Source organism: Amblyomma mixtum, chromosome 3, assembly GCF_055824585.1.
Source record: "Amblyomma mixtum isolate Tamu chromosome 3, ASM5582458v1, whole genome shotgun sequence".
Lineage (NCBI taxonomy): Eukaryota > Metazoa > Arthropoda > Arachnida > Ixodida > Ixodidae > Amblyomma > Amblyomma mixtum.
In genome coordinates this window covers 18,953,873-18,981,150 of record NC_143014.1, presented here as the reverse complement: position 1 = coordinate 18,981,150, position 27,278 = coordinate 18,953,873, and the positions used below count along the sequence as shown (strand labels likewise).

Genomic DNA, 27,278 nt, shown 5'->3' with positions numbered 1-27,278 from the left:
TCCTAAGGAAACAAGTCCTATAGGACATCCCAAACGGAGGAGAACACTTCCTGGTCGCATATGACCTGAAAGGGGCCTTCGATAAAATTTCTCACGAGGCCATCCTCATGCGACTGAACGACATCAGCTGCTGGAAACACATCTTTGATTGCGTCACATCGTTCCTGACGGGCCGACTGGCGACGATCAGAATAGGCCAGATTCGATCAGACCAGATCGAAGTGCAGAACAAACGAACTGGGCAAGCAGCTATAGTCTCCCGCATTGTTATGCTGACGCTCACCAAAGAACTGCGGAAGATTCCGGACCTGGGTAATGCCCTTTACGCCGACGACATCGCGCTCCGCTCGCGCAAAAAGAGGATACCTTTCGGGAGGCTGCGGCAGCTATGGAGAGATTTGCAGCCGCGAGCGAGATGCTTTACGCGATGATCCGTGTGCACGGAGGAGGAATCTGCAAGACCCCCGGCTTTATTGATCTCTACCTAGAGGGCGAGAAGATCCCAGGGAGCAACAAGACGGGGATTCTAGGATTCTGGGTGCAGAGTAACCTGAAAGCCTCCCACACCTTCCAGCCGTAAGGTCCGCCACGAACCAGATTTTACGGATGATCAAGACAATCACAAGAAGCTGCAAGGGCATGCGTGAAGAGGACACGCTCCACCACTTCTAGGTCCTGCTGATCAGCAGGGTGACGCACGGCATGCAGTATCACCACCAGTCGCTAACCACACGAAACCAAGAACAAGTCGAAGTCATCATCAAAGGCGCATGATTAAGATGAACCGGTAAGAGATATTGAATGTACCAACATATTTAATGAAGCTTTCTGCTCCGTTTTCACCACTGAAATTGACGCATCGCATCTCACATTAAGCACAAGCAGGTTTTCTGTTACGCCATCCGTTACTTTTTCTTATTTTGGTATTGAATGCCTAATTGAAAATCTAAAGACATCCTCATCAGCCGAAGCGGACGAAATTAACCCGAAGATCCTAAATAACACTAAGCATATAATTGCTAAATACCAATGTTTGCTCTCCACGCAGTCACTTCATGCAGGTTCGCTACCAGATGATTGGAAGATGAGGAAGGTGGTTCCCTTGCACAAATAAGGTATTAAATATTTCCCTCTGAACTATCGCCCTATTTCCCTGACCAGTGTGCCTTGCAAGCTCATGGAATATGCTAGCGCATTTAATGCAAGCTGCAATGCAGTTGCAATGGGCCGATTCCAGCCATCAACAGGACCACGTCTCTAAGCTTGACGCTGGCTCACGATTTCATCTGCCATCTAGGGTAATGCGACGTCAAGGCACTTTATTCCACTGGTTACTGCTTGGCGCAGTGTACACCAAACACTACCTTCATAAGATCGGAATAGAAACTAACCCAAATTGCGTACAGTGCCCCACTCCAGAGACTACTGGACACCTTCTTTGCGAGTGCCTGAACTACACTGATGAGAGCAGAACATTGGAAGCAACCTTGAGACAACTGGACTGTTAGTCTCCTTATTTCTTGAGGGGCGTTTAGTTCACCCTAAGTACTATTCATATCAGATTATAGGACTTCAAAAACGCAGTTCCTCTCGGCACTGTCGCCCAAGAAATTTTGGCTACATCGCGCCAAAATACATGCGCTTTCGAGAAGCTTGCGGGCAAGGCGATGCGACCCCTCTGGTGTACGTAGCTCTTCGAAATAGCGAAAATTTGTTTGGCAGAGCACTGAGGGTAACTCTGCTTTCGAAATCCTATAAACTGATATGAACATTACTGAAATTTTGCTGCACGCCACTCAATAAGTAAGGAAACTAACAGCACCAGTTGAAAAGCTACCTACTCAATAATATTTAACCAGCCTACTAGGTAGGACGTCTTAGCTGTATGCAGTAGCGCTACACCACTGAAAATGCTATGTCAAAAAAAAGCGCTCTTCTAGCTCAAAAATCGTATTTTTTTTAATTGCAAAACATCTTAGGTGAAACACGCGGTATAGTTTAGTTAAAGGATAACAACATTGTTTTTCAGATCCAAGCTGTTTATTCCATGTTGTTCGCTAACATCTCCCAACAACTGGACAAAATATGAGCTCATCTGGCGCAGCGAGTAATTTTTAATGGAATTCTTAAAGTTCTGTGAGCTAGCTTTGTCAAGGAAAAATGGTCTCCAATGTGTGACTATGAGCACATTGGCGATTCCCCATCCATGATTCTTCATCTCTCAGTTTCTCACAAATTTTTCAAAAAGAATAGAAGTGAATTTGGCCAAATGTTTACTGGAAACCCCCAAGGTGGAGTAGATTTCTAAAAAGGCAGTAATTACTTTTCGGTATCCACCAAAGCGCAGCCATACGGCTACGAAGGAAAGCTATACAGCTTTCTCAGAAATTTCGCACTTGAAGAAAAATTTATCCTGGTCCGAGGTTCGGACCCGAGACCACCGCTTCACTGGACCAGTCGCTCTACCATCTGAGCTAACCGGGACGGCAAGCTTATAGGGCGAGAGGGAATCGATCTCGAAGTGGTAACTGTATAGGCCAAATGTTTAAGGAAAACGCCCAAGGTGGAGTAGGTTTGTAAAAAAAAGATTAATTACTCATTGGTATTTATTTATTTATTATTTATTTACAGGTACCTTACAGGCCTCCAGGGAGGCATTGAGTAAGGGGGGAGCAATAAATATGTGCAACAGTAGCTATAAGAAACCAAAAATGCGTAGAAACAAACACTGTTACATTCTAAAAGCTGATTACAAATTATCACGACAGTACAAAATACATGCAGAAAAACATTGAATAAAAAAAATTAGAATCTAAATACGACATAATAGTAACGGGAAAAAAAAGAAAATGAGCAAATACACAGAAAGGCAAATGGGCTGATAAACAGGGTGTGACAAAAAAAAAAAAAAACAGGCATGACTCGGGCAAAGAAGAAAACGTGCTAGGGGTTATATATATAATGTTTGACCAGATGATTATGAAACGTGCCGTGGTTGCGCTGCGATGCGATGCAGTTTGGAAGATCATTCCATAGACATATAGCACGTGGGAGCGGAGAGAAGTTAAAGGCGTGAGTACTGCCATAAATGCGCGTGTAGTTGAGGTTATTGTGCGATCTGGTTGATGAATAAGAGGGTCGTTGCAGGTGCGATAAAGGTGGCCGAGTGGCATGGATTAATTTGTGAAACAGAGATAAAAGGGCTATGTCTCGACGAGTTCTTAATGGAAGGAGAGAAAGTTCCAGCTTTATTTGGGTAACGCTTGACTAAAAACTATAATTTCGTTAAATGAATCGACTAGCCCTATTTTGGATTGCTTCTAGCATGTCAATTAAGTACTTTTGGTGAGGAGACCAGATGGAAGACGCATACTCGAGCTGAGATCTAACAAAAGTTAAATAGGCTTGTTTACGCACATTAGCAGTAGTGCTTTGTAAGTTGCGGCGCAGGAAACCTAATGATCGTGAAGCATTGGCAGCAATGGTGGTTATGTGAGCAGTCCAAGAAAGGTTTGGTGCGAAGTGAACGCCTAAGTATTTGTATTTAGTAGCCCGACCTAATATGTTGTTACTAATGTGGTAAGGGAAGTAAGAGTTTGCCGATTTTCGAGAAAAAGAGATTATTTTACACTTGGAAACATTTAGGGTCATTAGCCATGTTCTACACCAATCATGAATTAAATCCAGGTCACTTTGAAGTGAAATGTGGTCGTCAGTACTCTTTATGGATCGGTATAAAATACAATCGTCAGCAAATATTCGTATGCGGTATGAAATGTTGCACGGCAGGTCATTTATGTAAATTAAGAAAAGTAAGGGACCAAGGACGCTCCCTTGTGGCACACCTGACGTAACATCAGAAAGAGGAGATAAGTGATTATTAATGACTGTGAACTGTTGCCGATTCGAAAGAAAATTACGGAGCCATGACAAAGTTAGAGCATCTAGTTTGAGCGCCGAAAGCTTAGATATTAAGCGACAGTGAGCGACACGATCAAATGCTTTTGCGAAATCGAGGAATGCACAATCAGATTGTAAGTTGTTCATGTTCGAATGAAGGTCAGTAGTGAATTGGAATAACTGTGATTCACATGAAAAGCCTTTCCTAAAGCCATGCTGATTGGGGAAAAAGAAATGAACAGATTCCAAGTGACCGTAAATAAGAGACGCAATAACGTGCTCGAGCATCTTGTAGAAGATACATGTTAGAGAAATCAGGCGATAGTTTTCACGTGCATGTTTATTGCCACTTTTGCAAACTGGTACCACTTTTGCTATTTTCCAGTCATTCGGAAGCATGCCTGTTAATAATGACTGCAGAAAGATATTAAGTAAGATGTTACTAGACGCGGATAGGGTGTTCTTTAATATTTTGGAATTAATTTCATCGACGCCACATGAAGAAGACACTTTCAGGTTAGTGATCAATCGGGTCATGCCTTCGAGAGTAATATCAATCGGAGCCATGTATGGGTAGTCAAAATCGGGCACGCAAGGAATGTAGGAACTGTCTTCTCTAGTGAATACAGATGTGAAAAATGAGTTAAATGCAGTTGCGCTGTCAGCATCAGAGTAGGGAATGTTGTTGTTGTCATGTATTGAAATATCGTTACTAATGTTACGCCGACCTATTACCTTCCAGAACTTGCTGGGATTGTTCTTGAGCAGTGCTGGAAGGTCTTGTGAATAATATTTATCTTTAGCGTCGCAAATAGCAGAGCAGTAAGTGTTTAGATAGTTTTTGTATTTATTCCAAGCACTTGGAGAACTCACGCGCTTTGCATTTTTGTATAGCCGTTTTTTCTTATTTCTCATTCCGTGATGGAGTTTCGTGAACCAAGGATTGGATTTATCATTAGTTATAGTGATGAGCGGGACGTATTTGGCTACTAATTCTGACAGCTTTTCTCGGAAGAGAATCCCGTTATCATTGATTGACCTATCTTGAAAGAAAGGCAGTAGTATTTTGTCGGCAAATTCTTCGGGTTCGGTGTTAATAAGGGCATAATCAGCTCTTTTGTAATCGCGAATTTGCTTTCTTGTGACTCCAGTGAAGGGAAGCGGCATGTTAATAGTTACTTGAAGCAAATCATGGTCACTAAATCCATCTAAGTATAAAATGTTACCGACTGTTTCAGGGGCTGTTATAAAGATGAGATCTAGTATATTGGAGCCACGGGTGGGCTTGGTAACCACTTGAAATAGGTTAAAATCTAAAGTCATGTTTATGAATCTTAATGAGACATTACAAGGGGATGAGAGCTTTGTCCAGTCAATCTGCGGAAAGTTAAAATCCCCAAATAGATAAGTGATATCGGCTGGAAAGAGTTCAAACGCCTTAGCCATGCTGTCATGAAGTTTATTTTAAAAAAGAGTTGTCGGAATCTGGGGCTCGGTAGCAGTTACCTATTAGAAGTTTTCTAGAAGAAATCATGCTTGCTGCCCAGATTATTTCGAGATCCGAATCGGTATCAATAACAAAGGAAGCAACTGATTTCCCTATACCTAATAGGACACCGCCCCCTCGCCTCTGCGGGCGATCACGCCTGTATATGTTGAATGGACTGGAGGCTGAAATAACTTCATGATCACCGATATCGAGGTGCAGCCACGTTTCAGTGAATACGATAACGTCAGGATCACTGTCCTCCAGCAAAGATGTGACGTGAGCGCGCTTTGATAGGATACTTCTGATGTTAGCAAATGAAATTGATAAAGGTGAAGAGACGACGGCTGGTTTAAGTTTTTGATAGTTGCGAGCACAAGAGAAGTGGTAGTGGCTACCGTTCAGACAGGATGACTGAGTCAGTAGCAACGTCGTAGACATATGTTTGTGAATCCATACGTAGCTTGTCAACCGATAGCTTGAATTTCATTTTGTGCGTTTTTGCGAACTGAATCAGCTTTGCTCTGGCTTTTCGTGTTGTAAGTGAAAAATCTTCACGAATGGGAAAATTTGTTCCTTTCAGTTTATACCCAAAAGATAGGATGCGTTCCTTGTCCTTAAAATACGTGAGGTTAGCTATAATAGGCCGCTGCTTTTCATAATCATATTTGCCCAGTCTGTGGACTCTTTAAAATTGTTGGCCAGTTGTAGCGATATATAATAAGGGAGTAATTACTCATTGGCATCCACCCAAGCGTAGCCATACGGCTACAAAGGAAAGCTATACAGCTTTCTCAGAAACTTCGTAGTTAAAGAAAAATTCGTCCTGGTCCGGACCCCGGACCAGGACGAATTTTTCTTTAACTACGAAGTTTCTGAGAAAGCTGTATAGCTTTCCTTTGTAGCCGTATGGCTACGCTTGGGTGGATGCCAATGAGTAATTACTCCCTTATTACAAATCTACTCCACCTTGGGGGATTCCCCTAAACATTTGACCAACAGTTGTAGCGATACCCAGTTTATCCCAGCAGAGATTAATTACTTTATTTTCAGACATTGCCCAGTCTTCCTGTTCGTCATCATCCACCCCAAAGAAGAGTAGATTGGAGCGTCGCATCCTATTTTCAGTGTCGTCACATCTTGACGTACATCTTGACGTGACATCTTGACCCAAGCGCAGCCATACGCAACAAAGCCATACGGCTACTCCCTTTTTACAAATCTACTCATCTTTGGTTGGTTTAGGGGGTTTAACGTCCCAATGCGACTAAGGCTATGAGAGACGCCGTAGTGGAGGGCTCCGAAAATTTCGACCACCTGGGGTTCTTTAACGTGCACTGACATCGCACAGTACACGGGCCTCTAGAAATTCTGCTCCAAAGAAATTGAACCGCCGCGGCCGGGATCGAACCCACGTCTTTCGGGTCAGCAGCCGAGCACCATAACCACTGAGCAACCGCGGCGGCTACTCTTCTTTGGGGTTTCCCCTAAACATTTGTCCAACCCTGTTCCCACTTAGTTATTGATCAATTCGCGCGCGCCCTACGATAAGCTTGCTGTCCGGGTTTGCTCAGTTGCTAGGGCGACTGCTCCGGTGAGGCGGTGTTTCCTGGCTTGAACCTCGGACCAGGACCAATTTTCTTTAACTATGAACCTTTTGAGAACGCTGTATAGCTTTCCTGTGTAGCCGTATGGCTGCGCTTGGGTAAATAACGATGAGTAATTACTGCCGTTTCAGAAAAACATTTCTTCGATAGTAAACGCCTTACTATCATTGGGCTCTTGAAGACCGCCTGTTTAGTAACCAGGCGTTTTTTGGCGAATAAGTTAATGACTTCCGGTTAGCAAAGAATTTCCGATCTAGGGAATGTGTGCAACTTATCTGTCCAAAAAAATACAATAGAACTCATTCCGCTGGAAAACTGCCGACTTCCTGTTGACATATAATGTGTGCAAGAAGCTGCTACAGATGCGGAAATCAAAAGGACGCATTTGTTCACCGGAAATAAAGTGACAACCACTGCACAAAGCAAATTCTGAACTAGAGAAGAAGACGGAGGCCTCAATTTCTTGAAAAAAAAAAAAAGCATGAACTCTTACATGGAAAAGACCTTTTCAAGAAAACGTACACCACCCTATTACCCTCTTCCCACTCCGGCATCTTGTGCTCGCAAGGAAGGGCCTGATAAGCTTTACCAACGCTGACGAGTGCTTTTACAGGAACCTCGCTCCCAGTGCTCAAGTTGGTGCTTCGAGGAGCATCTTCTTCGCTCCGCTCGAATACGAGCTGCTGCATGGGTGACAAGGATGATCCATGCATCCTGTGCCTTTTAGAAAGCGGTCAGTCGTTGGAGATAGCGCAGTGCTGATGGGGAGCAAAAGCCCACGGCAGTGCGAGCTTGTTCTTTGCAGTAGTGGAAATGAACAAGCTGTCCCAAAAACGTCCCGTAGCCAAGTAACTGGACTCCACTGCAATAGCTAGGAGGATATATCCGTTTGCTCCAAATGCGATTTGCTCAACCGTATGAACAAGAACAAATGCCTGTACTACGTTCAGCAGAAATTAGGGCCTTCGAGTTTATTTTCTTCATAACTATGTAGCACAAAATTCCCATTGTCGCGAATTTGCGACTTGCCCATTTCCAAAATTCAAGCGGCGCTAACAAACTTTTTTGCTTTGGCTTTTGAGTGTGAGCACATTATAGCTGGCATAATATGCTGTTCTGTTTTTTTATTACTAAATCGTAATTTTGGCATTAAATGGCTTATAGTTGGGCGTACGGAATACGCCAATATTTTTGGTTGGTTGGTTGGTTGGTTGGCCTCAAGTAGAATGGCACATACCCACCACGGGGGAGTGGCCAAGACACAGGCGGTGAACTGTTGGAATGATTAGGAGCTTTAGAGGAAAAGGAGTATTAATTAGGGAATAGGCTGACAGATTGGACGATGCAACGAAAGGGGACTGTAATAAGGGAATAATTACTCATTGGCATCCACCCGAGCGCAGCCATACAGCTACAATGGAAAGCTATACGGCTTTCCGTCAGCTTTCCCACTTCGAGTTATTGATCAATTCGCTCTCGCCCTACCATAAGCTTGCCGTCCTGGTTAGCTCAATTGGTAGAGCGACTGCTCCGGTGAAGCTGTGGTCCTGGGTTCGATCCCCGGACCAGGACGAATTTTTCTTTAACTACGAAGTTCCTGAGAAAGCTGTATAGCTTTCCTTTGTAGCCGTATGGCTGCGCTCGGGTGGATGCCAATGAGTAATTACTCCCTTATTACAAACCTACTCCACCTTGGGGGATTCCCCTAAAACATTTGACCAACGAAAGGGGTCCTGTTAGCTGGGAGATCGAAGTTGGGACGACGGCTTTATGTACAAATTTGAATGCATCATATGGAATGGTTCAATTTTGTATTGACTGAAAGAGACAGAAAAAAAAATAAACAAAAAATGAAATAAAATAAAATAAAATAAAAATATAATAATAATAATAATAATAAATGAACTATTTGATAATCAGAAAAATAAAAACAAATAGAAAAATAAATAAATAAAATTTACATTAGCATGGGAGTCGCTGTGTTTCTAGAAGAAATTTTTGAACTGCACAACGCGCACTCCTGTTGCTTCGTCCAAGCGAAGTAGCGCCAAAGGAAAGAACAACCTCAGTAGTCACAGGCAGACCCAGCTGGTGAAACGGAATTTCTAATAGGCGCCTCCTCAAAGATGAGATTCGGCGGCAGAACAGCAGGTAGTGATCCACTGTCTCAGGCTCGGCACAAAATGGGCACAGCAGAGAAACCGCCAGCCCAGATCTGTGAAGGTAGAAATTTAGCAGAGGAACTCGGCATCGCAAACGCGTGAAAGAGACCTCCAGTCTGCGCGAACTCCAGTCTTTGCTGCTCCAAGGGTGCAGAAGGTGCTTATATTCGGGAGATGAAGTAAGCGCCGAGGCTGAAAATTCCTGAAATATTGTGTAACTGCGAAACCTCACCGCAGCTGTATATGCGCAGGTTGGCAGGACAGCAATTATTGGGCCACAGAGAGAGGCCCTTGCTAATGAATCAGCAACCTCATTTAACTGAATGCCCACATGACCCGGTACCCAAAGCAACCTCACCGAATTTAGATGGAGCGGGATCAGCTGCTTAAAGAGGCGTAATGCCCGAGACTCAGAGGGTGATGATAATGAAAAGCAAATAGATAGGGAGTCCGTCATGACCATGACTTGGGAAACGGCAGGATCTAATTTACGTAAGGCTAGAATGACAGCTAATAATTCGGCCAGATAAATTGGAGTGAAGTCAGGGAGACGGAGAGAAAAGGACCATCCCAATGCAGGTGAAAAATGCCCACACCTGCCTTTTCACGATCCTGCGAGGCATCGGTAGCAATGAGAATATGAAAAGGAAAGGACCTTAGGTGGTCCTGTAACAAACCGTGAAGGAGAGGAAAGGGCAGGAGCTTGGCATTCGATGGGAAAATGTTATCAAATGCAATCTCGACTGAAGGTGAGATGTTATGCAGTGGATGGATATCTGTGAGCTTAATGTTTAAGGGATCGAGGAGGGACTGCACGAAGCATATCTGCGGAGTATGCAAACGAGACCAGGTGGCATTTAAAAAGAGTGCGGGTTGACTAAGAAATATTACATTGGCTGTGTGGAGAGGAGAGTCGCACAATTTTAAAAAGGTTTGGACTGTTAAAAGGCGAAATCTGGCTAATAAAGATGGAATTCGCGCCTCAAGGTGCAGGTCAACATTAGCTACATACTTTGGAAGTCCCAAGCAGAGGCGCAACGCCTCACGCTCCAAGAGCACAAGCGGTCGAAGTTTATAGGCAGGAGCTCCTGAGAACAAAACACATCCGAGCTCCAAAATTGGGCGGACATACATTTTATAGATCAGCAGAAGTGTGTGCCTTCTCATCCCTGACCTAGCGCTGCAAAGCCGACGCAGGATGCCAATGGCCCGAACTCCTTTTACAGAAACTTGCTCAATGTGAGCCCGCCAGGAAAGAGTAGAGTCATATATCACTCCAAGATACTTCACTGTTTGAACCTGAGGAATTATATGATTTCTATAAGCAACGCAGATATGTACAGGATGAGAAACCGGGAAGACCAACAAGGCGCATTTGTTCACATTGAGGGACAGATGAATACTTCCTAACCAGTTGTCAAGAATATTGAGGTAATCCTGCAAGATCTGATACAGAGAGTGAATATCTTTTGCAGAAGCAAAAAATGCGATGTCGTCAGCGTACACGTAAGTTGTCACATTATGGATGCATGGAATGGAGCTTAGAAAGATGTTAAAAAGAACAGGGGAAAGAACTGAGCCTTGCGGTACACCTCTTGTCTGTCCAAATTTCCTTGAAGAAACACCATTTCGGCAGCAATAAAATTCTCTGTTTTCCAGGAAAGCAAAGATCCAGGCTACGAAATAGTTTGGGAAATTAAGGACCTGTAATCTGTGTAACAGCATCGAGTACTCGATGCTGTCGTAGGCTTTACTGATATCCAGAGTGACAAGCGCGGCAAACTGTTTGGTGCTGCGAGCTAATTTAATACGGCTCTCAAGGTCAGTATGAGCACACCAAATCGAACAGCCCGGCCTGAAACCAATTTGACAAGGATTCAAGATATCATTTGCAGAAATGAAATACATGATACGACGAAGCAGGACCCGTTCCACCAATTTCACTAAAATCGATGTTAATGAAATCGGCCGTATGTTGTCAGAAGTGAAACCCTCCCCTTGTTTTTTAAGTAGTGGAACTATTTCCGCAAGACGCCACTCATGGGGTATCCATGGACCTTTAAGGGAATGGTTAACCAGAGCCAATAGATCTTCAGGCGATTCGGTAAACAAAATTTTAATCATAGATGTAGTGACCTTATCGGGGCCAGGAGCCGCTGGTGATAGGCGCAGAACGATTTGCGAAAGCTCAGGCATAGTGACCTCAATGAAATCACTCGAGATGTATGAGAATGTAGGTGGAGAATGAAGTGCAGATGTGAATCGACGTTCTAGGCCACCCGCAATTCCCTCTAAGGCCTTAAGGGAAGCTGAAACGGTTTTTTGAGAATTCGAAGTTATTCAAGAATTCGAATCTATCAAGCTTCCAGATGAAGCATGCAAAGTATTTTTGCACTAGCATTTAAAATGGTGACATAATCGTCGATTAAAACCGCGACGATGTTTAGGCTTCTCCTGACTACTTTGGAGAAGTGCGAGGAAACTCGGCAATGACGTCAATGTTGCCGAAATTTCAATGTCCGCTGCTTACGCCTGCATGCTGCTGTGCGTCGTAAGATGGCGCCAAACAATGCACCGTAAGCTTCACCTTCTATGGCGTCGGTTTTCTTCCATGGAATAACCGTTTCTTCGCTGGAAACAATGTGCCGTCATACGTGACGTCATTATCGGGGCCTCTGCCCGTCGCTGTGCACTTCAGAGAAGCCTGAACGCCGACGACGACTTTATTCGGCGATTACGAAACCATTTCAAATGCTAGAGCAAAACGATTTCGCAGGCTTTCCCAGCACATTTCGCACATTCAGCAAGCTAAAACTCATCGAATTCTAAAACCGCTTCAGTTGCCCTTTAGCGATGTCAGCAGGGGATTGAACGAGGGATTCAATATTGACAGCCGGTGGAATCACTTTCATTCTCCTCATAAAATTAAACAAGGCCCGTTTATTCCCTGACTGAGAAAGAAAATCATAATGACTTGTAATATACTCCTCCTTCGCGCGGGAGATAGTGCGCTTAAATGTTGCTGCGACATACTTATAATCTAACCAATTTTTTGGGCATTGATTTAGGAGGAGTTTCGTCCAGGCGGCTTTCCGCCGTCTATAGGCACGCGTGCACTCTGCATTCCACCAATTATTGGTGATTGCATCCTTGGATCCTGTGACAATGAATTGAGACTGTTGTCTTGCGCGTTCCAACACTGAGCATACATGTGTAGCTTTACATTCGGAATTTGTAGTGCTGGTTCGGTCCGAATCGGTTGTGAGAGCTGATTTGAGAGTGTCTTTAAAGCGACTGTAATTTATGAAGGTGCGCTGTTGTCGTTCGGGAAGAGTTAAGTTACACGCAAACCTGAAACTAATCGGTAGATGATTACTGTTTGTCGCGCAGTCAACAGGCGCCCAAGACGTGACAGAGACTCCTGGGGAGGAAAACGTTAAGTCTAACACAGACCGGCACAGACCACGTACAAATGTAGGCATTCCTGAGTTGTTGCAGACTATGTTGTTGTCGCAAACCCAATCAAATAGTCTAGAGCCAAAACAATCTGTTTTAAACCCCCACGTCACGTGATGCGAATTAAAATCCCCAACTAATAAAACCTGAGATCTGCTGCTAGACATCAATGAGTCAAGGGGCCGAGTGTCATGCACACCTGAAGGGAAATATGCGTTAGCTACAGTAAAGGGCTGTTGACCTGGGATATTGAGATCAACCGCAAGTATTTCGCACTGACTGTCCGCATACTGAAAAGAAATCAAGGCCCTGTGACAAAACTTTAAGGAAATCAGCAACAACAACCCTCCCCCTCGTGAAGACCTGTCTAGCCGGAACGAACGGTAATGTTTAAGATGATAATTAATACCTGTAGTAAGCCATGTTTCCTGTAACGCAATTATATCCGGTTGAAGTTGATTGCATAGGCATATTAAATCTGTTGAAGCTGAGGATATAGATCGGCAATTCCATTGGAGAACACTTAAAGACCCTATCTTGGCGGGAGTGCTGCAGCGGCAACTGCCGCTTCGAGAATCCTGGTCTTAGGATTTTGATTTGCATGACTTTTCTTGGACTTGGACTGGTGACAAGATGGATCCGGGACACTCAAAGGAGACCCACTTCGTTTTTGGGCGCGGGTATCGAATTCCATCTCAACACATTCATCAGAGGATGCGTCCTTAACGCTGTTCGGGAGAGATTTTTCAGGAGTCATTTGTCGCTCATGCTGACTTTGGCCCTGTAGAGCGCTATTGATGTCCACAGATGGTGGAGTAGCAGCCGAAACCATAGAGGACAAGAGCGGAGCGGCGTGCGCTTGCAGCAGATTAGTCATCTGGGTAGCTACTACCTGTGAAATGCACGTGGATACAGTTTCCATAATGCGGTCCATTGCATTCGCCACTGCTTTTTCAACCGCAGCGGTAATGGCTTGTGTCCAAGAGGCGTCCATTGCAGGTGGACATTTGGCAGCCGCACTAGAATAACATGAGGCTCTATCTTTGACTGCGGCAAAGGCCTCTCGTCGCGTGCATCGACGTTTATCTATAATCTCTAGAACTTGCACTTCTTGAGCTCGTGCAGGACAATCAGGACAGTTGGCAGAGTGGGCACCACCACACAGGCAACATTTTTCTTGCTGTTCAGGGCATTCTTCTCTAGCATGGCTTTCCCCGCATGCACAGCATCGTGAGCCCGATTTGCAGGCTTTGGCGCTGTGGCCAAATCTCCAACAGTTCTGACACTGAAGGGGACGAGAGTTAAATGCGTGAACTCGAAACACTAGTGGCCACACTTCGATCTCTGAAGGGCACACTACTCCTGCGAATGTGGCTATGACGGACTCTGTAGGTATTTTCACCCCCTCTACCATTCTGCTGCAACGATGGACCGCAATGACGCCCGCAGACGAGAGGTTCTCCAGCGTTTCCGAAGGGCTCAATCGAGAGTCAACACCTCGGACTAAGCCCTTGGAGCATGCTAGATGAGGCGGAATAAATGCGCTCACCGGGTGGTTGGCGAAGGAGGTACACTTCAAAAGGTCGGCGACACAATCCTTGTCCGGTGACCTCCACAATATCCTCACCCTTGCCGAACTGCCGCACATCTGTGATTCGCATGTAGTGAGGTGATGTAGTCTGAAGGGCCACCTGCACTGCTTCCGGGTTGGTCAAACGAATCGCGCCTCCATCAGCAGGAAATAAAGCCAGAGGAATGCTTGTTACTCCACTGCGGAAAAAGACATCAGTTGAGAGCTGGTCCTGTGGAAGAGAGGCCGACCAAGGGGAAAACCCTTGGCCGGGAGAAGAGGTAGACATTAAGCCATCGTCCCACGCCCAATCACCCTATAACAGGAGCAGGCACAGAAAACAAGAAGGAGAAATTCGGCAAGCTAGCACAACACCGCCAGGTACTCAGCCGCTACCTCGCAGTTAGCTATCTGCAGCCTGCTGTTACGTTTTCTTCGAGGCTTCTTCTACTTGTTGGCATCCTCCCCAGAGTGTTATCGGTCATTGCAAATTCGAGCTGGTTGTCGAGTGCAGTACTTTACAGGAAAAACTAGGCACTACCACACAGGTGGATGAGTTACAGCGCTCGGCGTTGAGGGAAAATAATAATGATATGGTATGTATTGAAGACACCCTGTGTGATTGAATTATACTTTGATTTGGGAAACAAAGTTTAGTGCGCTTTTGTACACACGCCCGAAACACATTTGATGCGTGCAGCACATATTGACTTCACTGCTCATTTCCACAAAACAGTGCACCCTTTGTTCCGTGGTATGGTCAGGTGGCGCCGGCTGTTAAGTGCACATTATCCACATTCTCGCAAATTTCCCGTGTCTCTTTCCCAGCAACCATCTCCATCCAATACTTCTATATCTGAAATAAAGTAGAAAAAAACCTAGGCATTGGGTATAAAACCACTTGACTCAGTTTAGCTGGATGTCAAAACTAGAAAGACCGCGAAACCAACACCAAGCTTAACCAAACACCAAAATGAACACCAAGATTAGAAAGGTTTTATTTGCTGCACTTCAGGCTTAGTGCAGAATTTGGGAGCGTATCCTCTGTCTAACCATTTACAAGCGGGGCAGGTCATTTTTAAAGTGGAAAGGCGGGCTAGTTGGTCTATATACATAGAATGCATTTTTTCAGCGCGAAATGTCTAGCGGGTTTGCCCTGCGTGTATCTCCTCTCTTTGCCCTGTGTACTTACCGCTGGAAAAAAAAAAATGCACTCTACGTACCAAAACCAACCAGCCAGTCTTCACACTTTAAGCAGCGTTCACCCTGCGTGTGTCTCCTATCTTCGTCTTGCGTGTCTTCTTTGTTCGTCCAGTGTATTACGCGCTGAAAAAAATGCATTCAGCGAGATCATTTTTCTTCTCATCTTACAAATTAGGACGTTCTTCAGCTGACATCGAGAAAAGGAGTAGAAGCGCACTTTGCAATCTCATATTGATCGGGTTCACTGATGAGCGGCGCTGAGAAAAAATTTCTGTGCTTTGCTCTGCGTCTTATTTTGCACTGCCATCTAATATTAACGTTACGTCCTGCCGGAGGCCAACTTCCCACAGACACTCAGCGAGACTAAACGCGAAAAAACGTGTTACCCGGCTCTTGAATATTCAGTATGCTACATGTTGGACTATTAATATTTATTTATCATTTACATATATTGCGCTCTCGTAGAGCGAGACATTACAGGAGTGGATACACATATACAGTGATCCTAATACAGCGATAAGTGAACAAAGGAAAAAGATGCCCAGGCTTAGCTTGGTTAAGCCAAGAATGCGTTGCATATTGCGCGGTCTTTTTGAGCGAGTTATTGCTTGGCGGCACTCGATTTTCTCAGCAGCTTTTCCTCCGTGACGTATGGATGGATGGATAGGAGCGCCCCCTTTGAAACGCCCCCTTTTTGTTGTTGTTTTTTTCTTTTTTGCTGTTTTATTTTTTTTATTGTGTTTGCAATTTTCACCAAGAATCGCCATCATCATTACCTACGGTTTTTCCTCCGGCTGTCGTGACGTCACGTCACGCATAAAAAAACAAACATGGGTACATAACGGACGCGGTGGAAAAAATTACACACTGATGGCTGCGGACATTTCTGTCAAGCACCTGGGTAGTATGTAAGTTTTATATGCTATAACTAATCACTTCCCGAGATTTCCAAGTCATAGTTTCTCTTGAGCTGCTATCCTGGCGAGGCTGCAAGTAAAACAAGCCCTGGCCTTTTAGCAATAAAAAAAATTCCCAAATCTGTCCAGAAATGCACCGCCTATTTCATTCTGCCCAACTATTCTCGTGAATAAAGGGCCTCAACTAGAATCTAGTCCTCGGTGTTTTGTCTACTTTCAAATGACGAGTTTCCTTACAATCAGATTTTTCAATGGCAAACTGCCCCTTCAGCCGCCGCACGTGTCCCTTAGGGCGATTAACTTGTGAATATACACCATTTTACGAGGAGCGGGCAGGAGAGGGAGCAATACTCTCAAACACGTGCGCTGCGCGACACCCCACAGTTGCCGTCCTCCCCTCGGCTGATAATCCGGCGCGCGGAGCAACGTCCGCGGCTGCTTAGCTACCGGTCAAGCGCGTGCTTGCGTCTGTACAACAAAAGCAGCAATGTTGTACGGAACACCAACGTCTTCTAGACATCATTGTTTTATTGTCGGCTGCGGAAATAGTCGACGAAATTAGAAAAAAACAACCGCCGCCAGTATGTACGCGCACCATGTTATGCGAAGGTCTCAGCACGTCTGCGGTGTCCATTTCTTCACCGCTTTTCCGCCGGTCCCGAGTTGCATTGGCAGTGGACGTAGTTGGTGAACAAAAAATACTTGCGCCAACAAAAAGCTTAAACGTTAGCGCACTTTGTGAACGAAATGCAGTCAGAAACAAACCCACTGCATGTGTCTAATATCGGGCGCGGAACGAAGCGCAGCGCCTGGGTTACCAAACTATACTCTGTGCACAATTTTAAAAGATCAAGTATTTGGACGGCCTTGGCAGAGCTCTTTTAATTCAGCAGTACACTATGTGAGGAATTCACAAATTTGCCACAACTTCGTTTTGCCGCTCCACATGATCGTCAATATCAGGAGGGTGTGGGGATCGCCACCTGAAAAAAATAAACATGTCGTTAGTGCAAAAATTTAATTTAATTTGCACAGCATGGCCTGAATAGAAGCGGCGACATGAACTTTTACTGAACTGCAGAATGAGGAAAAATGCAGCCATGGCCAGGTAAGATGAAAAAATACACGGCGTGCACAGCACGGTAAACTCTGCCATGCATTGTAATAAATTATTAGACTGAAATCGCATCGAATGCACTGTAAAAAAAAATCCACACTATGCATAACCGCGCCAGAGATGCAACAAACGCAGCGACTTGAGCAGTGCCCCTACCCGATTGAGATTGGAATTCTCAACAAAGGTGCGGCGATTCTGCCTGTCAGTAAGGAGTAATAGCGTTCCATTAGCGTACCAACCTATTAGATCGTGTAATTGCACATTTTCTGGTATTTGTGCAGCAGTGAGTACTGGCGGGAGCGGAGAAGGCGAGGATGCGAATTGCTTTCGGTCAACTGGCTTGTATTGCTCGTAGTACGAACAGCCCTACGCAAGCGGCAGGAGGGGCCGAATTTCAATTTCATTGCGCTTATCTCCGCAAACAAACATTGTAATCATCAGAAGTGGACTCGTTTCGGTCATGCACTCGCTGTTTCCAAAATGTTCAGTTTGTAAACGGGGTACTCTGTCGCAAGCTCAGCATCTAAACTGTCACACTCGCCATGTCCAAGCAGGCAGCGAAAGCGTTCATGAAAAACTGAACTCCACGAAAAACTAGATATTCATTGCTCTCCGCGATGTTTTGTTTCAACACATTTTGCTTTCGTTTTTCTAACATGCAACACCGTGCCGCATTTGCCCTACAGGCAACCGGCGACAAAAACTACACGCGTGAACTGCGAGCATGGCACTCACCGATGCTGATCGTTCGCTGCGTCGAGGAATGGTCGCTTGCTCCCAATTGGTTATTGCAGGAGCTAATGGCATAGCACACACGAGGATGGACACGAGGCGAACACCCACCCAAAATTTCTAGGCTTGGCAGGAAGAAAACGGGCGAATGACACTTCCAGAGATCGCACGCTGCTTCGGCTGCAGCCCACGGGCTGCAAGTTATCAGCCCACGATGGCGTCGGCGGTAGGCGGCGCTCGAGTAAAACAAACATGGCGGCGCCCAGGTATCGAAACTAAAATCATGTACTGGTATTTTGCGTTGCACAACTATCCTTTTTTATTCTGATTCATTTGCCCAAGGCACACGTAAAGCAGCGTCACCCCATTGCCCTTACTGATGCTTGGTGCCAAGTTTTTCAGAAATGGTTCAACAGCTCACGCTTATGCTCGCCTTTCGGTAAACCTTAAGGTGATCGAAAGTCTCTTCAAAAGAAATAAATGAGCAACCAGCTGCACTTCAGATACCGCATTACTTGTAAGAAGAGACACATCAAACTGACTGCTTGCGACTCTCTTCTGTTCCGACCAATGTGGACGCCAGTTAGTGTAAAAGGGCGGATGTGTACCGAAGACAGCTAGCTGTGTAAAGGGAAACAAATACAGTTTCTGATCCGTATTTTGGCGTTTCTGACTCATTCCCAGATAATATCAACCTAGCGGCTTTTCTGAAACTCTTCTACTCCCAAAGAAACTAGTTATGTTTCACTACAGCAAGTTGTACTCTAATTAACAATGCAAGAGCGGGGGCTAGTTGGTGCTTCATACTGATCAATTCGCGCTACAAGGGACACACACACGGAAACACAGAAGGACGAAGCGCGTAATTTTTCAACTAGTTTACTTGACAGAAACGTGTCGCTTTTATACAGAGCTGGATGGCACAAATGATCTACACACCAGATAATCAATTTTGCATCTGAACTGCTGCCTTCACCCTCCTGTCTATAATCTGGGCAGTGACCTTAACCAGTCTAATTCTTTATCTTCGAGAGCTATTGATGGTGTGCTGACGCAGTTTTCTGTTCCACAAGTCCTGATATTGAAGGCTTCAATTATATCACGTTCAGTTTTTGTTTTCCCGTGACCTCGTATGGTGGTGTCATCCAGGTGAGGCTTGCATCCTTCTTCTTGTTTGGTGTTGGCGTGGCCTTGGATGGCTGCGTCATTGTGATGAGGCTTCCATTTGCAATGGTGACAGTGGGAAGCCAGATTGCCAGGGTGCGTTACCTGGCCGCATGAGTTGGCGTGTTCTCTCAGTCTAGTGTTGATGCACCTACCGGTTTGTCCAATGTACCTCTTACCACATTGGAGCGGCATGTCATAGATGACTTCCTTGTCGCATTCAACAAATCTTACTTCGTGCGCGATCTCGCACGGCGGCTTTTGTCTGTCGATGTTGTTCGTTTTTGCACACATTCCGATAAGCTTTCTGTGGGAGGAAAATACTATCGGGATATTGTGCTTGCCTGCGATCTTCTTTAGGCCGTGTGACACCTTGTGGATATGTGGTATAACAATGGGCCGAACCTTGTCCTCAGATTCTTCCTTTTTTGAAGCCTCAAACGTCATCCTTCTTAGTAGCTTTTCTGCAACTGAGGTCAATAAAGATTTTGGATAGCCGCTTTCTTTCAGTCTGGCAACTTGAGCCTAAAGGCTTTTTTGCACCACGTGTGCACAGGACTTCTTAGTGGCCTGTAGCATGCAGGAGAATGCGATCGATCTTTTGATGAGCTTCGAATGGCCAGAGTCGTATGGCAGGATGGCTTTTTCTCTCTTTGGTTTTGTATTGCCAACAATTGGTTTTGTATTGCCAACAAGCCTCACCCGTTCGCATTTTTTGCACAGGTTTTTCTTGGATTGCTGCTGCTACCAGAGGCGCCGCCATCGGCATGTCAAGCGTCAGTGACCATTCTTCGGACTACTGGAGGCGATGAAGGGATCCCAGCGTTTCGACCCGCCACTTTTCACCAGCGCGACTATCATATCTCGTATGGCACCACGCGGCTATCAACGGAAACCACAAACGCATCGACACGGACATCAGGACCATCCAGTATAAAATGCGGCTTCGCCGGATCCTTCGGCAGTGGGCGCGGCGGCAACGCCAAGATGAGCGTCACCAACTCGTTCGCATTTTTTGCACAGGTGAGCAAACGTTACGAGAAATCATTTAGAAGTAACAACGTCTGCTTGCTGTTGCTGCCGTGCCCACAGCCGCTTTGTGAATTGCTCTTGAATGTGATTGTGTCGCTCCGATATCTGCTTTTGCTTAGCGGTGATATCGAAGAAAATCCCGGCCCTATTGACCAAACGATTGCTGAACAGCTGAAGATAATTGCTGAAGACATTCAGGAAATTAAGAAAGGTAAAGCTGTAACCAACCAGAAGCTTATTGCAATAGAAAAGAAGCTTGAAAAAATTAGTGGGCTTGAAAAGCAAGTCACGGAGTGCGCCAGGAAAGTTACGGAATTAGAACGTAACCTTGCTTCCATGACCAGCAAAATCGATGAGCTTGAGAACAGAAGCCGTCGCTCTAATCTAATCATTTATGGTGTTAAGGAGCAGGAGGATGAAACTACAGACACTTTGCGTGAAACTGTCACGAAAACGGTCTTTGAGGATATACTTGGAATTACAAAGACAGACATTGAAAGAATTCATCGTCTGGGCAGACCAAGTAAAGACAACGAAACTAGACCTAGGCCTATAATCATGAAGTTTCTTGACTACCGAGACAAACTTAGCATTCTTAAACAATGTTCTAAACTAAAAGATTCCGGTTTCTCCATTGGAGAAGATTTTTCGCTTGCTGTCAGGAATGTTAGGAAAAAATTATGGGACCGCACTAAAGAACACCGTGATAGAAAAGAAAAGGTATCTCTGGTATATGACAAAGTGAAAATAAATGGTCAGCTCTTAACGTGGGATAGTGAGAGCAGTGACATTGTTCCAGTTGAGCCAAAAAACGAAGATCAAAGCAACACCGGAAAGCGAATCACCAGGAGCAAACGTCAATAACTGTACTTAACTTAAATGCACGCAGTATTACAAATAAAACACATGAACTTGAAGCTATTGTGCTGGCTTTTAAACCCGATATTGTCGCAGTCACAGAGACATGGTTGCACAAAAACATTTCAGACCGTGAAATTGTGCCGCCGGGCTACACAATTGTAAGAAAAGACAGAGAATCAAAAGGAGGGGGCGTCGCTCTGCTTATTAAAGGTGACATAAAATATTCAGTCATGCCGGACGTTCCAACAGTTGAAGCAGTTTGGTGTAAGATTTATCTAACAAATGGTATCGCGCACGTTGGCGTTGTTTATCGGCCACCAAACGCAGAAAACTCGTACCTAGATCCCTTGTTTGATTACATGTTAAAGCATATGTCTGGCAGCAGGATACTAATGGCAGGAGATTTTAACTTTCCAGAAATTGACTGGAGCTCTCTGGGTTCAGGAACTGTGGCAAGCTCCATAATGCTTGATTTTTTATTCACATTTAATCTAAGTCAGCTTGTTTCCACGCCCACTCGGATCCAGGGAGCGTCCAGAACAATTCTCGACCTAATATTTGTTTCAGACCACTTCCTCCGCGGTACAATTAACATTCATACACATGAAGGCCTTTCTGACCACGAACTGGTGGTGTGCACCTTGCCCTTACCGAATGTCATCCGCTCTCATCGTCCATTTCAAAGTGTACACGTATTTAATAGAGCAGATGACGCAGCCATACTTACATACCTTGCTCACGAATTTCCAGACTTCTATGATATCTGCACCAATGAACAAACCAGCATAGACGAGGCCTGGCTTCAATTCAAAGCTCATATTGGTCATTGCATTGACAGTTTTGTAGCCTCAACAAAAAAGGTCATTCGTAAGCAAAATCCTTGGATCGCGCGTGATATAATACATACGAAGCGCAAAATAAAAAGGCTACGCAAATCTAACAAGTTACGAGCTGTCCCAGCCTACCAATTGCGGATCCAGGAATTAACAAAGTCACTTAAGAGTAAAATTAAATGCTCGAAAGAACGTTTCTGCAGTAGCACATTAAACAATTTTATCAAAACAGCCCCGTATAAGTTTTGGCATTATATAAATCAACGACCAAACCCTCATCCGCCGGTATCTCCCCAGGAAGGCAGAGAAAAGGCAAATTCATTCAACCGGTACTTTCAGTCAATTTTTACGCCAGACGACAACCAGCTTCCTGAATGCAGGCCCAGCACTACCGCCCACGTCAAACTGCCAGGTGTTCCTATTATATCTGAGAGCGGACTGTTATCGCTTCTGCTGAATCTAGACGAGAAGAAAAGCAACGGACCGGACGGAATCCCAAATGCTTTTCTGAGACGGTATGCGGAACCAGTCAGTAAATTTCTTTCTCTTGTATACTCAAAACCACTCCGGGAAGGCCGTTTACCATCAGAATGGAAAATAGCTAAAGTAGTCCCCGTGCACAAGTCAGGCAACTCATCTTCACCGACTAATTATCGTCCCATTTCACTGACCTGCACGTGCTGTAAATTACTGGAGCATATAATACTTAGATACATAACCCAGTTTGTAGAAGAACACAATCTACTTAATTCAAACCAGCATGGGTTTAGATCCGGCCTATCTACCGTTACCCAGCTAATTGAAACCCTTCATGACTTCGCATTAGGCATAAACGACCAGTCACAAATTGTTGCTATTTTTTTAGATTTATCAAAAGCCTTTGATCGGGTGTCCCACGTGAAATTGTTATTTAAACTAGAGAACTTATTTGGAGACGGCCCGATTCTTCGCTGGATTAGTGACTATCTTGCAGATCGCTACCAGTTTGTACAGCTTGGTGAATGCGTTTCAGACACGGTTCCTGTTCTATCCGGCGTCCCACAGGGCTCAGTACTTGCTCCGCTTTTATTCCTACTCTATATTAACGACGTAGCCAAGGATATAAATGTCAAAGTTCGCCTATTCGCAGATGATTTCGTGATTTATCAAGAGATTAAAAATTCCAATGACCAAGTAAACCTTAACAACGCCCTGAATCGTGTCTCGCAATGGTGCAATAAATGGCAGATGATTATGAATCCAGACAAAACAGTTTCCATGACAATTAGCAAGAAAAAGACACCGTTAAATTTTTAATATCGCCTCAACAACGTCCCACTACGTAAAGTGCAGGAGTATCGGTACTTGGGCGTATCAATAACATCAGATCTTAACTGGTCAACGCACGTTCGAAACGTCACAAAAAAAGCTACGAACAAACTGTTTTTTCTCAAACGTATGCTGCATCATTCTGCTCCCTGCACTAAGCAACTCGCATATGTCACCCTTATTCGTCCAGTTCTTGAATACGCCAACATAGCTTGGTTTCCGTACGTGAAAAATGATGTAACCATGTTAGAATGCGTGCAGCGCAAGGCTGTTCGTTTCATATTCAACAGGTACCGCCGCACCGATTCCCCAACTGAACTACTACATCTCGCAGGCCTTCCGACGCTGACTAACCGAGCCAAGGTACACCGCTTGAAGTTCCTATTTGAACTGCTTAACAATTCCTTTAAGATTGATCCCTTAGCCTTTGTTAGTATCAACCGTTCTAGAAACACACGCCACAAACACGCTCTCACAATTCAGGAATTCTCGTGTAAAAACAACGCCTTTCACTACTCCTTTTTTCCTCTCGCAGTGCGCGAGTGGAACAAACTTGATCCAATAATTACACAAAAAAGCTCGCCTGAAAAGTTTACCCAGCTTGTAGAAGAAGCGCTATTGTGGCTAAACACAGAGTAAAACTATTGTATGATATCTGTGTTATTATTACATTGATCATTTTGCTTTCATTGTTTGGTGCTGCATTACTTGCATGTATTTTATGATCCTAATTTTACAAATTGTGTACTTACCATTGTTATTTATGTATTTTGAAACACAGTAAGTTTTCTGTGTTGCCTCTTGAATTCCTTGTACATATACTTTGACACGTCCTGTATTAATGTAACCAGTCGATTGTGTCGCTCTCTCTGGTATAATTCTTTGTTAATAATACTGTAAAATTGTTTTTCTGTACCCACCCCTGTTACAATCCCTCTGGGGATTCACAGTATGTTTAAATAAAAAAATAAAAAAAATAAAAAAAAGTGTGCGGATCGCCTTCCATCATCTCGAGGTCCAGGAATCTCATTCGTGATGCTTCGGGAAGTTCGTGCGTGAATTCCAGTCCGGCGAAGACGCGCTGGAAGGCCTCTATGATCGCTTCTGTGTCTACATCTCCTGCTTTTTCCGCAGGGAAACATAGCAGAAAATCATCCAGTATTTGAAACACGCGACTATTCCCACGTCTTCCAGGACAGGTTTTGAGCTCCTATTCCCTTTAGCCATGTATAGGTCAGACAGCACGGGTGCTAAGCATGAACCTATACACGCTTCACCCGTTTGTGTTTTCGTCTGTATATGCCTTGTAGCGCGAATTGATCAGTTTGTACTCTAAGCCACGCCCATTTACTGAGCCATAATACCTTCGTTTATGAAACTATGAACATTAGGAGCGTCGTCACGACCTCCTGTATGTCTTCCTTCAACCAGTGGTCCCTTCCAAGAGCACTAGCATTCGACTTAATTTCGTGGAAGAAGCGCAGCTGGTCTTTGCCTCATGCCTAACCACTGAGGCCCCGATGTCAGCATCAGTTGCTCCTCTTTTCATTTTTTTCTGGCCAAGCCGCAGCAGAGTATTTACATCCCGCCAATTAGTCGCTTTGTAGCGCTCCGACACCGAATGAAGCACCGAAAATTCATTTTCTGCCATGTGCCCAGGACTGCTCCAGCAATTAGCACGCCACATCTTTTCAAACAGCGTGCTCGGCAGACTGGAAGACAGCGATATAACTAACGTTTCCGCACTCTGCACCGCTCTCTTTTCTCTGTTCCTAGTTTTCTCAGGGCTCTTTTTAGCGGCGCAGCGGAGCAGCGGGCAGCTAGCTGCCGAAAACCTTGCACGCCCGCTGTAAATTGGTAATGGCAAATTAGCATAAATTACTGCCAGTCTCATTAGCCGACTGAGGGAGCGAGGTGTACATGAGCCCCGGAGGACATTGCCATTAATTGCGCCGACAGCCGCCTAGCCGAGCGCTCCATCGTCGCAGGGGGAAGTTGGCGTCAAGTCTCGAGCATGTCAGCACGATGCCCATCGCAGCCCGACGGATGGGAGCTGCTTGTTTGAGACGCTTATAATTAAGCCTTTTCCACAGTAATTAAACAGACCTGCGCGATCTGAAAACGACAAACTGAACTAATAAATAATGCGGCAAACACGAATTGATCAGCACGAACGGAGCTTTGCATGGAACTACTGTCACATCAAGTGTGGTTTCATCAAGCGTAGATTGTCTGAATGCACCATTTTGAGGGAAGTTGTATTGGAAAGCGCCCACAAAGCACAAAAACTACTGCGAACAGTTATAAAAGCTCCAAGGTATCAAGATGCGCGCGTAGACGATGTTATAAATCTTTTGAGCAACAAAAACGAGCGCCCGTACTCGAGGCCCGAGGACTGAAATGACCAAGGTTTCAAGATCGCTTACAGCAAAGCCGACCCTCAAATGAGAAAGCCTAAACAAAGCTAACTTAAAAATAAGGGGCACGTTTTGTTGCGGACACCAGTTCCGGGTTGTAGACACATATACGGTCAAGAAATCAGCTAATCACTTGGCACTATACGATCCTAAATTTACCCGTAGGACTTCTATAAAAAGAAAGAAAAAGTAGCCTATTCGCAAATGTGGCAACGTGCTGGTCACAGGTGCTGAACTATTAAAACAAACATATCTACCTAGGATTTGGAGATAGCAAGCAGACTTCTGGTTTCCTCATTTGTTTTCACTATTTAAGTAATTATTAACTTCACTCAGAAGGTCATCAGCTATTGCAGACGAGCCGCCGCGGTGGCTCAGCGGTTATGGTGCTCGGCTGCTGACCCGAAAGACGCGGGTTCGATCCCGACCGCGGCGGCTGGAATTTCTTTGGAGGAGAAATTCTAGAGGCCCGTGTACTGTGCGATGTCAGTGCACGTTAAAGAACCCCAGGTGGTCGAAATTTCCGGAGCCCTTCACTACGGCGTCTCTCATAGCCTCAGTCGCTTTGGGACGTTAAACCCCATAAACCAAACCAAACCAGCTATTGCAGACGGCAGATGAGTACTTCACAGGTTCAATACGACAGCAAGAATGTAATAACACATAGTAACCGGTACACACTCGGATATATTCATTAATAACTTTGAAAAATGCAGTTTGTCACTGATTTCAGCAATACCATGGGGAAGGTGAATCTAACTGACACAACTTTTCAGAATAAAAGAATCGCGAGGACATTTTGCGTGACAGGACAGGACCCTGGATTTGTGATGGTTATCAATGCTTCCTGGAAAATACGATGCTATCATTATTAACTTTTCTTTAGGAATGCTCTAGGGAGGAGAAATTCTAGAGGCCCGTGTACTATGCGATGTCAGTGCACGTTAAAGAGCCCCAGGTGATCGAAATTTCCGGAGCCCTTCACTATGGCGTCCCACATAGCCTGAGTCACTTTGGGGCGTTAAATCCGAATAAATTATCCTTAGGAATGCAGGTGCGATAGATTTATGAAAAATACATGCTGAAGCTACAGTGCTGCGATGAGAAGGAAGCGGTGAGGATAAACTTGTTTTAATGGGAGTTGTACAGCTGGTGCGGTGATAGTTAAAAAGTGTGGCGAGGTTCCAAATCGGAAACGAGTGATTTGATGCCCTGCGCTTTATACCAGATGCCGCATATTCTCATTTCGAGCGGACCAAAGTTCTGCAAACTAGTTACCTTAAAGAACTCCCTGGAGGAGGACATCTGCGGAGATACGCAAACATAGGGATAGTGTGATTCACTTTTAATCAAAGTGAGTTTTCCAAAACTGGTTAGAAGCCCCTCGGCACTTATACGACGACACCGCCCACAGAAGAAATTTTGTTAATGATTTAAGTAGAGGCCATAGTAGACAGACGAAAGATGCGCAAATGTTTATACTATTTAATCTTTCGTGTCATGTTGCACACAT

The 27,278-nt window shown here is 44.8% G+C and overlaps 1 protein-coding gene and 1 pseudogene across 1 annotated transcript; both read left to right on the top strand.

Annotated features, from left to right (window-relative positions):
- Nucleotides 1-269: 269 nt before the first annotated feature.
- Nucleotides 270-774, top strand: LOC149349377 (uncharacterized; annotated as a pseudogene).
- A 19,155-nt stretch (nucleotides 775-19,929) lies between these two features.
- Nucleotides 19,930-21,277, top strand: LOC149349376 (uncharacterized). The gene has a single exon (XM_089575443.1). It carries the CDS (start codon nucleotides 19,930-19,932, stop codon nucleotides 21,208-21,210), a length of 1,281 nt encoding a protein of 426 aa, XP_089431569.1. The 3' UTR covers nucleotides 21,211-21,277.
- The last annotated feature ends 6,001 nt before the right edge of the window (nucleotides 21,278-27,278 follow it).

Excerpts from the sequence above, each read along its gene's own strand:
- LOC149349376 (XM_089575443.1), top strand. The coding sequence starts at position 19,930 with ATGGCCAGAGTCGTATGGCAGGATGGCTTTTTCTCTCTTTGGTTTTGT.